Source organism: Oryctolagus cuniculus, chromosome 21 (assembly GCF_964237555.1).
Source record: "Oryctolagus cuniculus chromosome 21, mOryCun1.1, whole genome shotgun sequence".
NCBI lineage: Eukaryota > Metazoa > Chordata > Mammalia > Lagomorpha > Leporidae > Oryctolagus > Oryctolagus cuniculus.
This window is the reverse complement of record NC_091452.1, coordinates 10,222,964-10,236,680: the sequence shown is the minus strand read 5'-3', so window position 1 is coordinate 10,236,680 and position 13,717 is coordinate 10,222,964. Positions and strand designations below refer to the sequence as shown.

Genomic DNA, 13,717 nt, shown 5'->3' with positions numbered 1-13,717 from the left:
GTCCACGCAGCGGGCAGCAGAGGGTCGCCAGCTGCTCCACGCTCCTCCTGCTCCAGGGCCTGCCTGTCGCCCCCGCCCTGGTGGCTTCCAAGATGGTCAAGGGCGGCCGTCCCCGGCTGGGTCCCCAGCAGCACAGGCGTCTCTGGTCCTGTTCATTCTGCTTTATTTCCCAGCACTCATCACGAGCTGGCCGTGTGCTGGCGCCCTTACAGCCCCCTGCAAGTCTCGGTTGCTGCTGTCTGTTTGCGAGGCAGGAGGTCCCGTCCTCTGATCCACTGCCCCCGAGCCTGCGGCGGCTCCAGCTGGGGCCAGAGCAGAGCTGGGACCATGCAGGCCCCCAGCTTGGCTGCAGGAGGCGATCCCCGGAGCCCTCAGCTCTGCCTCCCAGGGTCTGCGTCAGCGGGAGGCTGGGTCAGGGGCGCAGGCGGAACCCGGGCACGTCAGTGTGGGGTGTGGGCATAGTGACCCATACCGCCAGCCACACGCACCCAGGTGCTGAGTGATGCCGGCCCCCGCCCACCCCGGGAGGGAAGGCCTGGCCCCCGCCACCAGCACTCAAGCGCCCCACGCTAGCCCCTCGCCTCTCCATGCTCCGGCCTGCAGTGCCCCCCATGCCAGCCCCACCCCATCTCTGATGAGGCTCCAGGGACCCCAGAGGAGCCGCTTTGCCCTGGCGCCCTGGGAAATGCGGGCTCCGCTCACCTGCGTGAGGGCCAGCAGGCAGGGGCCGCGGCTCCGTGTGTGCCAGGCTGGCCAGCGTGGCTGTGAGGCCTAAGATGAACAGTTTCACCTGGGGACCGGCACGGCTGAGTCACACTCAGCCCCTGGCCCCCAGTCCCCGGGAGGTGGCACAGCAGGGTCAGGGTCGAAGACCCCGTCAAAGGCACAGCGACCACGCCAGACCACACCAGCTCCCTGAGGTGGCTGCAGGCAGATGCAGGCCACACCTCTGGGCACCCTCCCTGTGTCACGCCAGTTAGGGGGTGGGGCCTGTCGCTCAGTCTGTGACCCCTCTCCCTGGCTGCCCTGCTTTGGTGAACCCACTGGCTGACGTGAACTTGAGCGCCCACGGCCCGCTGCCGAGCCGCAGGGGTGAGTGCACCCGTAGCTCCAGCAGCAGTGGATCAAGTTCAGTGGCCAGGCCAGGCCTGTGGCCCGCAGGGGGCCAGGGAGTGTTGGGGGCGGGGCTCGAGGCGGAGCCCCTCTCGCCACGCCTTTCTCCTTGGTGTGGGCAGAGGGTTGAATGGCGGGGGACTGCCTTGCCTACTACATGCAGCCTGCGCCTGTCCTGGGGTCGGCTTGTGCCCCATGGGGTACCCGGGCCACACCTGGGCAGGCAGTGGCGTCGAGGAACACGACCAACCCAGGGAGCGGCTCAAAGGCGGGTTCGGGTGATGGGGACTCTGGCAGTTAGTGCAGGACGGGAAGGGGGCTGGGTGGGGGAGGTGGGTGCCTCCTCCCTTTTCCCTTCACATCTCTAAGGGGCCCTGCTTCTAGAAACAGCGCCCGTGTCTGGAGTCTGGAAGCCCCTCCCTCCGGCACCAGCCCGTGCCACGTGTCCCACAGCCTTCAGGACGATAGCACCCAGGCCTGTGGTGACACTTGGTGGCACCGTCTGGTACAGGAAGAAGGGCCACGCACAACTGCACCTCCCACCCCTCAGGGGAGCAGGGTGTCGGCGGCAATGGCAGGGAGCCCCAGCCTCGGGCGCCACCACTCGCTGGCACTGTCTGATCCGAGGAGAGGGGAGGGGCTGGGCCCGAACAGGCAGTGCTGGTGCCATCCTGGGCGCGAGACCCGAGGCGGGGTGCGGCTTTCTGGGAGCCATGAACAGACCACAAACCCTGGGCTCTGGAGCAAGGGCTCTGAGCACTGCGGGCCCAGAGTGGCCCAGAGGAGGCGCCATCTGTGTCCCAGGGCTGCGGGTGACGTGGAAGGGGCCTCACCTGCTCCAGCTGCCCCTCGGTGTCCTCAATGTCCAGGGCGGGCGGCCGCCTCTGGTGCTGGCACACACGCTGGAACAGGTCCAGCGCCGCCATCCTGGCGCGGCCCAGGAGCAGGGTCTTCTCGGCTGCCGTGTTCTGGATCCGGACCCACTTGGATTCCTGGGGAACCCCCAACCCGGCTCCCAACTAAGATAAGAACGGACTCCCGGCGAGCGGGACCCAGGGTGCAGACGGGTGGACCGCGCGCCAGCTGATGCCGCCACCCCAGCGAAGCGCTCTCTGACGCCTCGGTCCCCAGCCCCCGCCGTACCCACTGCAGCGTGCGCTCCCGCGCCGCCTCCAGCTGCTCCCGCAGCTGCGCCCGCCGCTGGCCCAGCCGCAGCAGCTCGTCCTGCCAGGCGTCCCGCAGCCGCTGCAGCCGCGCCCGGGCGGCCTCCAGCTCGGCCAGCCGCTCCCGCTCCGCGAGCCGCAGCGCCGCCTGCGAGTCGGCCAGGCCGTCCCAGCGCGCCACCAGCTCGGGAACCTCCTGGAACTGCGGAGGGCGCCCGGGACCATCCTGCAGTCCCCGCCCCAGCCCCCGGCCGGCCGGCGTCCCACCCAGCGCCGCCTCCGTGCGCCCAACTGCAACATGGGCGCGCCACCCGGCGCCCACTGAAGCCCTACTCCCACCCTCCCCCAGCTCGCGGGGAAGCCTTCCCAAGCCCACTACCCCGGTGAGCACCGGCTCACCGACGCCTCCAACGGATGTCTGCTTCCGCCCCCGCTCGCCTAACCGCACCTTTCTGAAACCCCTCGATTTCTCCACCGGTAAAATGGGTCAACATGAGCGCCCATTCCGTGGGGCTGTGGGGGAGGGTTCAAAACAGAACAGAACGTGCCAAGTGGTGGTTCTTGGCATCCAGTCGGCGCTCCTGACTGCCGCCCGGCGCTCACCTCCGGCAGATGCTCCAACACCTTCCCCAGCAGGTGCGCGCAGGGCTCCAGGCGCTGCAGCCGGCGCTGCAGCCGCTCCCGCTCCCCACGCAGCTCCTCCAGCTGGGCCCGCAGCCGCAGCGCCTCCGCCTCCCGGCGGCCCGCCTGGAGCCGCTCCTGCGCCGCCCTCTGCAGCGCGCGACGGCGCCGGGCCTCGGCCTCCTGGGCAGTGGGGTGGGGAGGAAGCGAACTCAGGCCGCCGGAGCTGGCAGCGCTGGCTGCCTGCAAACTTCCGCGGCTTTGCCAGGCCGAGCCCTGGTGGTCCGCGGGCCGCGGTCGGCCAGACGCTCAGGGCCTTGCTCCGGCAGTGCTCCGGGGATTCCGCTCCCAGGGCCGGCCTTCCCGGCCGCACCTGCCTGCAGGAACTGGTCGGAGCGCACCAAGGACGCCTTCAGCGCCTGCTCCCTCTGCTCCAGCTGTTCGCGGCGCTGCTCCAGGGCCGCCATCCTGGTCTGGAACTCCTGCAGGAGAGGGGCGTGGGCGCGCTGTGTGCATTTAGGGCGTCAAGTGCTTTCTCCCCGTAGCCACCACGCTCAGCCCCTCCAAAGTACGGTTCCTGGTCCCCGAGCCGCTTCCCACTCCAGTCCACTGTGGCTCCCACCATCCCCGGTCACTCGCGTGCCTTCCCGTAGCCCACAGACGTCCGTGTTCCTGTCTGCTGGCCTCGTCTTCCGGTGCATCCTGGCTCTCTCTCCCAGCCACTCGACACCTGCCCTGCGGTCTTTGCGCACGATCTTCCCTCTGCCTGTTTCCCACTTCTCACCCTGTCCCCCTTTGCTGGGAAGGCCAATTTGCCCTTTTCAGCAATTCCCGACACTTCCTCTAGGAAGCCCTCCTTGACTGTCCATCCCTGTGTGGAAGTAGGGGCTCACTCACTCTGGGCTCCCAGGGGGCTGCCCAGTGCTCCTCACACAGCGGTCACCACCTGGACACCTGTTTTCCTCTCTGGACTGTGAACCCCCGAGGGCACCCCAGGCCCCAATGTGCTGCCCGCACCTTCATTTATTGCGTAGTGCATACAAATGTCTTGGCACCGGCTGCTGACCCCATCTGACAGCTGGGGGACTCGGGGCTCCGCGGGGTGCCATGGCTTGTCTCAGACCCCGGGACAGCATGCCCCACCCCACTGCTCACCACCTCTGCTTGAGGCTCACCTCCCTGTGGTCCTGCAGGCTCCGGTCCGCGTCCGCAAGCTCCCGCCTCTTCTCCAGGAGTCGCAGTGCTGGCGGGAAACGATGCACGCTGGGCTCCAGCATCTTCCTGGAGGGGCTGCGGGGGGGGGGGGTGGGAACGAGGGAGTCAGTACCACCTGGAGGGCCCCCAGGAGGCAGCTACTGGCTTGGGAATTCTTCCTTCCGTCAACAAAGTGTGCTGAGCCGCGGCTCTGTGCAGAAGACTGATGAGGACCCCCAGGAGCCGGTGTTCTGCTGGGAGCCTCAGAAAATCAGGCCAATAAATAATGCTTGGATTTGATTGGCACCGTGATGGAAGACTGCTTGGACCGCAGGAATGCCTCGATGTGGAGGTGACACGGGAACGGGACCTGGACGGGAAGAGGGAGCCGCCCAGACGATCACTCCAGGGACCAGAATCTCAGCCGCAGAGCCAGCTGGGACCTGGAGGGAAGCAGCGGCCAGGAGGGAGTGCAGCTGGAGCAACGGGTGGGGGGTGAGAGTGATGGCAATGGGGGGCTTTGACCTTGACTCTGAGGGAGGCAGCAACCATGCGAGGGGGGGTTGGGAGGAGCAGGGGCCCCCAGCCGCTGGGAGGAAGGAGCCCAAGGTGACCCCGATGCCTCTGCGGGAGTGGCCAGGAGGTGGCGCTCCGAGCTCTCAGGGGAGGAGAGGAGCAGAAGGGACCGAGTAAGGACTCTCTCCCCAGGGACTGTGCACCCATTTCACAGCTGCCGAGACTGAGGTTGAGGCCCGCTGCACCTCGCAGTGCTGAGCTCACAGCAGGACACACATCCTGCCTGCTCTCCTCCCCAGGGGCAGGCCGTGTGTGTGTGTGTGTGTGTGTGTGTCTATGTGTGTCTGTGTCTGTGTGTGTCTGTATCCATGTGTATCCATGTCTGTGTGTGTCTATCTATGTGTGTCCATGTCTCTGTTTGTCTATGTGCGTCTGTATCTATGTGTGTCCGTGTCTGTGTGTGTTTATGTGTGTCTGTATCCATGTGTGTCTGTGTGTGTCTATCTATGTGTGTCCATCTCTGTGTGTGTCTATGTGTGTCTGTGTGTGTCCATGTCTGTGTGTGTCTGTATCTATGTGTGTCGTGTCTGTGTGTGTCTATCTGTGTGTGTCCTTGTCTGTGTGCATCTGTATCTATGTGTGTCTGTGTCTGTGTGTGTCTATGTGTGTCTATCTGTGTGTGTCCGTGTCTGTGTGTGTCTATGTGCGTCTGTATCTATATGTGTCCATGTCTGTGTACGGCTGTATCTATGTGTGTCCGTGTCTGTGTGTGTCTGTGTGTCTATGTATGTCGTGTCTGTGTGTGTCTATGTGTGTCTATCTGTGTGTGTCCGTGTCTGTGTGTGTCTGTATCCATGTGTGTCCATGTCTGTGTGTGTTTGTATCTATGTGTGTCCATGTCTGTGTGTGTCTGTATCCATGTGTGTCCGTGTCTGTTTGTCTATGTGTGTCTATCTATGTGTGTCCGTGTCTGTGTGCATCTGTATCTATGTGTGTCGTGTCTGTGTGTGTCGATGTGTGTCTATCTGTGTGTGTCCGTGTCTGTGTGTGTCTGTGTGCGTCTGTATCTATGTGTGTCGTGTCTGTGTGTGTCTATCTATGTGTGTCGTGTCTGTGTGTGTCTATGTGTGTCTATCTGTGTGTGTCCGTGTCTGTGTGTGTCTGTGTGTGTCCATCTATGTGTGTCCGTGTCTGTGTGTGTCTATGTGTGTCTATCTGTGTGTGTCCGTGTCTGTGTGTGTCTGTGTGTGTCCATCTATGTGTGTCCGTGTCTGTGTGTGTCTATGTGTGTCTATCTATGTGTGTCCGTGTCTGTGTGCGTCTGTATCTATGTGTGTCATGTCTGTGTATCTGCGTGTTGGGGCGGTGCCCGTGTGAATCCTTTCCACCTTGGTTCCAAGGATTTAACCTGGATGTCAGCTGGGGAGGGGGCGGCCAAGAGCAGGTTAGATCCCGGCTCCCGGCCCAGCTCTGCCCTAACCGAGGCCTTGGGGAAGCTGCAGTTTCCCTCTGAGCCTCAGTTTCTTCCTCTGCAAAATGGGGGCAGTAATCACCCACAAAGAACTGCCTGTGCCTGAAGACGCCAGTTCCCAGGGGGTGGGAGAGAAGGGGAGAGAAGCCCCAGCCCCATCTCCAGCCCTGGACACCACTCACTCACTCACTCACTCACTCACAGTTTCTCCTGCAAAGTCAGCTGGAAATATCCCTCCCCTGGCGGGGGGGGGGGTGGCACGAGCAGCTCCCCAGCAGGTATCCCGGCTTTCTTTCCACCAACCCCGGGGCCCGGGGCCGCTGACGAGGAGACAGCCAGCTCCCTGATCCCCAGGGCAGCCAGCAACAGGCTCTGGTTGCCCTGGCAACCACCGACACAACATTCCGTCGCTTGGTTGCAGCCTGGGGAGTAGGGAGGAGCTGCTGCAGGCTTGTGGGGCAGGGGGAGCCGTTCTGCCCCTCCCAGGAAAGCCCTTGACGCCCCACCTTAAATTAGGGTGCAATACAGGACGCGGGCCCCTCAGCCACAAATCTGCGTCTCTTGGCGCCTCCTGGCTGGCCACGCTTCTTCCCGGCTGAGCGGCATCAGGGCTCGCTAACGGGGGTATCTGCCCAGCTGACCACTCAAAGGAATACACAGTAGGCACCCACTGTCTGCTGGGCTTGGGATGGCGTCCTACACTCCAGGGAAAGGTGCTGGGGGCGTGCTCTGCTGCTGCCCTCTGAGGCTCCGCTCCCAGCCACGTGTCACGGAGCTCACAGCCTAGCAAGGGAGACAGAGAAGTACCAGCCAGCACAGAGCAGCTTGGGAGGGACCTAGGAGCTGGGCTGGGCTGAGGGAGGTAGGAGAGCCGCTGAGACAGCCTGAGTAATTGTGTGTTGGGCTAAGCGAGCCACGTATGCATGCAATATCTCATTTAAGCCCGCAGGGGGCAGGACTGGGGAAGTGTTCCCAGCTCCATAGGAAAAACACCCACAGGTCCCCATGGCAAATAACAAATACCAGCCTCTTGTTATCTTGGCTTCTGATCGTTTCATTTTCCATTTTAAAGAGTTTATTTTTTCATCCAGAGAAATGTCTTTTCTTGCTGTAGAGCAAAGCCATTAAGGAAATCTAGGGTAACTTGCTACGCCTACCACTCTCGAAGCAGCACCTAGGGCTTTGGTTAGAGTACACTACTAAACATGGAACTAAAACCACGCACATTTCATCCTGTGCATTTTGCATTGAATTGCATATGCTGTCTTTCGCTACATCGATGGGAAGTTAGCATATGGTGGTATGCGGGCTCCTTGTTCTCTGGGTTCCAAAAATTCGGGTGGATGTTGTGGTACAGCAAATTAAACCCCTCCTTGGGATGCCCACATCCCAGTCACGAGTGCCAGGTTCAAGTCTCCGCTTCTTGGCTTCCTGTCCAGCTTCCTGCCTATGTGCCCGGGGGGCAGAGGATGATGGCCCAAGTGCTTGGGTCCCTGCAACCACGTGGGAGACCCGGATAGAGTTCTGGTCTCCCGGCTTCGGAAGCAGCCCAGCCCTGGTTACTGCAGGCATCTGGGGAGTGAACCAGTGGGTAGAATTTTTTTTTTAAATTTATTATTTACTTGAAAGTCAGAGTTACAGAGAGGCAGAGGCAGAGAGAGAGAGAGAGAGAGAGAGAGAGAGAAAGGTCTTCGATCTGCTGGTTCACTCCCCAGATGGCCGCAATGGCCGGAGCTGTGCTGATCCGAATCCAGGAGCCAGGAACTTCTTCTGGGTCTCCCATGTGAGTGCAGGGTCCAAGCACTTGGGCCATCTTCTACTGCTTTCCCAGGCCATAGCAGAGAGCTGGACAGGAAGTGGAGCAGCTGGGACTAGAACCGGTGTCCATATGGGATGCCGGTGCTGCAGGTGGCAGATTTACTCGCTATGCCACAGTGCTAACCCTGGATAGAAATTTGATATCTCTCTCTTACTGTCTCTCTGCCTTTCAAATAAATACATTAAAAAACTTTTAATTGGTACATCATTTACATAGAGAAAAATCACTGTTTTCATATACAGTTCTGTGGGTGTTGGCAAATGCAGGAAGTTGACACCACAACCACAACACATACAGAACACCTCCATTGCCCCAAGAAGTCCCCGGGCCCCTTGTCATCAGCCGCGTGCTCTTCACAGCCCCTGGCCCCTGCACCTGCCTTCTCCCACTGAGCGCTGGCCCTCGGGGTTGCTCATGTCGATGGGGGGCTCAGTGGTTCCGACTCTCTGGTTGCTGAGTGATACTGACCTGATGGACCCGTAGGCTGTGCACTCGCTCCCCCCATGAAGGATGGTTGGGTTGACCCCAGATCTGCAGGTGCTCTTGGGGTGCAGGTTTGGGCGTGCACTTGTTTCCGTGTCCCCTGGGAGAGCATGCTGGCGTGGGCCTGCTGGGTCGCGTGCTGAATACATGTCTCACAGCACAAAAAACCTGCACACTGCTCTCCATGGGGGCTGGGGTGTTTTGGCAGCCCCGCCAGCCTGACTGTCTGTGTGCTTGCCAGCAGCTGGCGTCTGCTTTTCAAAGCGTCCATGCTGGGGCAGGCATTCGGCCTAGTGATGAACATGCAGGCTAAGACGGGGGCGGGGTCCCGGGACAGCGGGTTACGCTGCTGCCTGCAGGGCCAGCATCCCATGTAGCAGTGCTGGTTTGAGTCTCCCCTGCTCCACTTCTGATCCAGCTCACTGTAAATGCGCCTGTGGAGGCAGTGGAAGATGGTCCAGGCACTTAAGCCCCTGCCGCCCACGAGGGAGACCCAGATGAAGCTCCAGGCTCCTGGCTTCAGCCTGGGCCAGCCCTGGCTGTTGTGGCCATTTGCAGAGTGAGCCAGCCAATGGAAGACCTCTCTCTCTCTTTGTCTCTGTTTCTGCTTCTCTCTCTGCAACTCTGCCCTTCAAATAAATAAACAAAATCTTTAGAAAGATTATTCTTGGCTCTTAGCGGCTGCCCATTGCTGCCATCAGTTACGCGGCCTGGTCCCTCCCTGGCTCCACCCACCCCAGCCGCTCCAGGGGTTCACGGGCCATCCACAGGGTCAGAGGGATCAGACCACTCTCTGAAGTCATTACACTGTGGTGAAGGCTGGGGCAGGGGCGGCCTTCCCGAGGGAGCCAAGTGTGAGCCCAGACCCGAAGGATGAGGAGGGAAGAGCGATCCGTGTGGCAGGACTAGCACGTGCAAAGGCCCTGGGGCAGGAGTGGGGTGGCTCCTCCCAGGGGAGAACAGAGCTCAGAAAGTGCGCAGAACTCAAGGACGCTGGGCAGGGTGGGTCAGGGCTGGAAAGGCCAAGAGGGGCCAGCTCAGGGCTGTGAGCGGCAGGCAGAAAACCGAGGCCCGAGGGAATTAAGTGATTCCTCCAGGACTACTGTTTGTTTATACAGAGATAACTCACCCTTGTCTGTCCCGGACAGCTCACGACCTAAGGGGCAGGAGAAAGGCCACCAACACCTCATCTTCAGAAGGCTAAAGCTATGGCTTCAGTGCTGCGGCCAGCCTCAGCATTCCCTTCTGTTAAATGGGTGCCCTCCCTCCCCAAGTCCGGATGGGGCTCCCGTGCCAGGCTGCTGTGGGGCGAGGGCCCAGCCTCCCAGGAGCTCAGCCTCTCCCCTGTCTGCTCCCCACCTCCCGCGGGATGGGCAGGGCCACTGAGTGACATCAGGGCCAGGCTCCTGGGCCTTGCCCTCGGCCCCGCCCCCTGGCCGCGGCTCCCCCCCACACTCCTCCATTCTAGGGTGGGGCCTGGGGGGGCGCTTTGGGGAGTGGGGCTGGGAAGCAGCGCCCACTGATGCTTCAGGCCCAGGGAGGAGGGCTCCTGGGCAGCCAGCCCGCAGGAGGGGGCGCTGGAAACCCTGCCCACTCCTCCCATGGCCGCCGCCTGTCCCCCGTGGCTCGCTGCCCAGATTCGCGCCACCATACAACGGCGGCTTTGTGCTCCTGGGACAAAGAACCTGCTGCTGGCCGTCCCCTGGGCCGGCGCCCTGGCCGACCTTGCCCTGCTCTTTTCCTCAGGAGGACCCAGCGAGGATCGGAGGGGAAACCGAGGCGGGAGGCTGGGCAGTGATGAAGGCGCTGTGCTCAGCACCGCGCACCATGAGGAGAGAATAACAGGACGAGGGTGCCAGGGGAGCAGCCGGACGGCAGGCCTTGGGCGCGAGGCTCTCCGGAACCTGGGGATGGCAGTGCCGGCGGTGCGGGCGGTGTGGGCGGTGCGGGCGGTGCAGGCAATGTGGCCGGTGTGGGAGGTGTGGCGTGAACCAGACATTATCTCTGACATTTAGGAGCTAAGACGAGCGTGTAAATCAGTGCGGAACCCGGGAAGAAGAGACCAAGGCTGTGTGCGTGTGTGTGTGTGTGTGTGTGTGGCTCCTGGACAGCTGGACTGGGCTGTCTTCTACCTCCCTGCGCTCCCACTGCCCAGGGCATAGTGGGTGCTCAACATGCATTTGTTAAATAATAATTACTGGGGCCGGCTCCATGGCACAGCAGGTTGATCCTCCACCTGCAGTGCCGGGCGTCCCATATGGGCACCGGTTCTAGTCCCAGCTGCCCCTCTTCAGATCCAGTTCTCTGCTATGGCCTGGGATAGCAATAGAAGATGGCCCAAGTCCTTGGGACCCTGCACCCGCGTGGGAGACCCGGAAGAGGCTCCAGGCTCCTGGTTTTGGATCAGCGTAGCTCTGGCTATTGCGGCCATTTGGGGAATTTACCAACGGAAGGAAGACCTTTCTCTCTGTCTCTCCCTCTCACTGCCTGTAACTCTACCTCTCAAATAAATAAATGAAATATTTTTAAAAATAAATAAATAAATAAATAATTACTGTTATATACACATATTCTATGGCATCAAGATCAAATTGTATATATGACTGCATATACTCTCTCCCCCACCCCTTATGTTTTTTAGTATTTTCCTGTCACTAAGTATTCTTTGAGAACAGCCTTTTTAACAAGTGCATAGTATTCCACTCAATTGCTATTGCCTTGATGTGTGTAGTTCATTCCACTCCAACCTCCTTTGTCATCTTTATTCATTTGGGGAGTTCTTTAATAGTCACTGGGTGGAAAAGGGGGTGTACAAAAACTGAAGAAGGAAGGGGCCCCAAGGCAGTGTGGGGGTGGGAGAATTTGGGAAACCACATAGGAGCACTGGATTCAGGAGCAGCACCTGGACAGAGCCCAGGGAGAGCTGGTGGCAGCTGTGCCACAAAACAAAAGGAAACATTGTAGCAATGTGTGATTGTAGCAGCGTCTGTGATTGGCCCAGGGCCCAGGCCACGCCTCTCACCACCAGGAGGCCCACAGGCCATGGGAGCCCTGATCTGGGGCTCAGATTGCTCACTCGAGAGGAAAATCCCCTCTTTCCCCCAGCTCGGCATCCCGGACCCACACTGGTGGCTGAGCTGTAGCCCTCCACCCACCCCTGGAATTGCGGGCTGGGCTTGGCCATGGGGCCTCAGGGCTGTCACCAAGTAGTGCTGGGTGTCGGGCAGCGGGGTGCACCCGGGACACCTCCCGATGGCCGTAACCCTCAGCGAGCACCAACCCTCCGAGGCGAGTGCCATCATTACTCCCGGCTAGGAAATGGAGGCACCAGCCAGCAACGCACGGGCCGAAGCACCTGCTTCCAAGCGTAGGCGACAGGTGCAGTCAGCTTGATGCAAAAAGCTGCTCTTAAACCCTGAGCCCAGGAGTTCCTCCTGCTTAAGCCATTATAGAGCACCTGTTGTATGCAAGCCCTCATAGAGCACCATGGGTGCTAGCTTTGAAGGGAGTTGGCACGAAGATGATCCTGGGCTTGCTTTTAAGGAGCTCACCGGGAGGGAGAGCACCTACTATGTGCAGGGGCCTCATGCCCTCCTCATGGTGAATTCTTATCACAGCCCTGGGGGTGGAGAGCCTGCCCATCCCCCACCTCGCCTAGCCTGTGGCTCCCAGGAGGTCACACGGCCTCTCTGGGGCCCCTCTCCCCCTGGGGCCCCAGGAGAGCTCTGACCCCTGCCCGCTTCAAGCCAAAGCTTCTCAGAACAACAGGAAGTGGCTGCGCCCTGTGGAGTCTGGGGAGCGCGGCCAAGGCTGCAGGTGGATCGCTGACTCTGACGCGGATGTTGGACAGGTGACAGGGCTGGCTCCCTGGAGGCCCGGCTGGCACATGCCATGGCCTTGTGAATTCCCCGGGGAATGTGACTTCCTGCTTCCCTCTGGCAGAGGGGCTGAGGTGGCTGGGGGGCAGCGTGGCTGACATCCCACGTGGCCCTGGGACCAGGACCCTCGGGCCCCCCCTGAGGCCCCTGCAGGCTCCCAGGAGGACGAGGCTCAACCAGAACCTCCCACCCCCGGGTTGGGGGGGAAGATGGTTCAAGACACCTGTCTGAGCTGCCGCAACAGCCATTTGCCCCTTACTTCCGGGAGGAACGGAGGGACTCCTTTGGGGAAGTCACTGTGAATCCAGCCCTGGGTCGCTCCTCACGCTCCACCGGTGATGTTGCAATACTTCTAAGCTCCTGGGACCATTGTTAGGCCCCTTTCTCAGGTGGAGTAACTGAGGCCACATCCAGGGGTCAGAGGACTCACGAGGCAGCCTGGAGGGGGTGCTGGGTGGGGATTCAGGGAGGGAGATGGAGAAGCAGAGCACGGCTGAGCCTGTGGCTGGGCAGGGTGCCCCTGTACCTCCGGTCGGGGCGCCGGAAGCCTGCCCACTGGTGCCCAGCCCTGAGCTGACCAGCATGAGTCAGGATCGGCGCCAGCCCTGCCAAGAGCTCTTATCCAGGTCAACAACGAACTCAGGGAGAAGCAAGTGGGTTGAGTCTCCGCCCTGGTACGGGCCCTTCTGGTCCTATTATCTCATTTAACACCTTGACGTATACACACCCGGAGCTGTGGGAGCAGAGGAAAAGCTATCTGCCCGGGAAGCAAGGGCTCCTGGAAGGCTGCCCCGGGGAGGGGGCATTTGGGTTGCGCCTTGAAGGACAACAGAGTTAACATCACCATCGAACCCTTTCTGGAAGCTGATGTGGAACCTGTTTTCTGGGGCCTTTATCAGCCTTATCTCATTTAATTCTTTCAACCTCCTGTGAGCCAGACACCCGGTGCCCCGCCTGGGACAGACAGCAAGGCAAGGCACAGGGAGACCGGGCGACTTGCCCAGGGCCGCACGGCTACCGAGCGGCAGGGCCAGGATTCACCCGTTAGTGACCGCGAGGCCTCTGTCCACTTCCTCAACCCCTCGCGACCTCAGGCCCTTAGTCCATGAAACGGGGTCCCAGCGCAACGCTGCCCAGGACAGCTACCGTCAGCCCCGACGTGAGCCACCCGCGCGCCGCACACAGCACGCGCCCAAGCGCGGCACAACACTTGCATCACCGCCGGGCCGCCCCTCCCCCTCGCCGCGGCAGCCGCCCCCGCAGCGCCGGCCCGTGACGCCGGAGCTGTCACGCTCTGGGTTTCATTGGGAAGGGAATGTTCCAGGCCCCGCCCTGGACTCCGAGGGGACCCCCGGGCAGGTGCTACGCTCGCTCTCCAGCGCCCCCTGCCGCCGGCCGCGGGAACTGCCCCCCCACCCCGGACAGGGCGCGGGGGGCGCACTCAGGCGGCGGGTGCCTG

The 13,717-nt window shown here is 61.3% G+C and overlaps 1 protein-coding gene across 1 annotated transcript; it reads right to left on the bottom strand.

Annotated features, from left to right (window-relative positions):
• Positions 1-222: 222 nt before the first annotated feature.
• Positions 223-6,400, bottom strand: CFAP73 (cilia and flagella associated protein 73). Its single transcript, XM_051826589.2, has 8 exons — positions 6,281-6,400; positions 4,073-4,187; positions 3,275-3,379; positions 2,880-3,080; positions 2,257-2,478; positions 1,947-2,105; positions 703-790; positions 223-391 (listed from the first exon to the last, which is right to left on the bottom strand). Exons 2-8 carry the CDS (start codon positions 4,172-4,174, stop codon positions 372-374), a joined length of 897 nt encoding a protein of 298 aa, XP_051682549.2. The 5' UTR covers positions 4,175-4,187; positions 6,281-6,400; the 3' UTR covers positions 223-371.
• Positions 6,401-13,717: the final 7,317 nt, after the last annotated feature.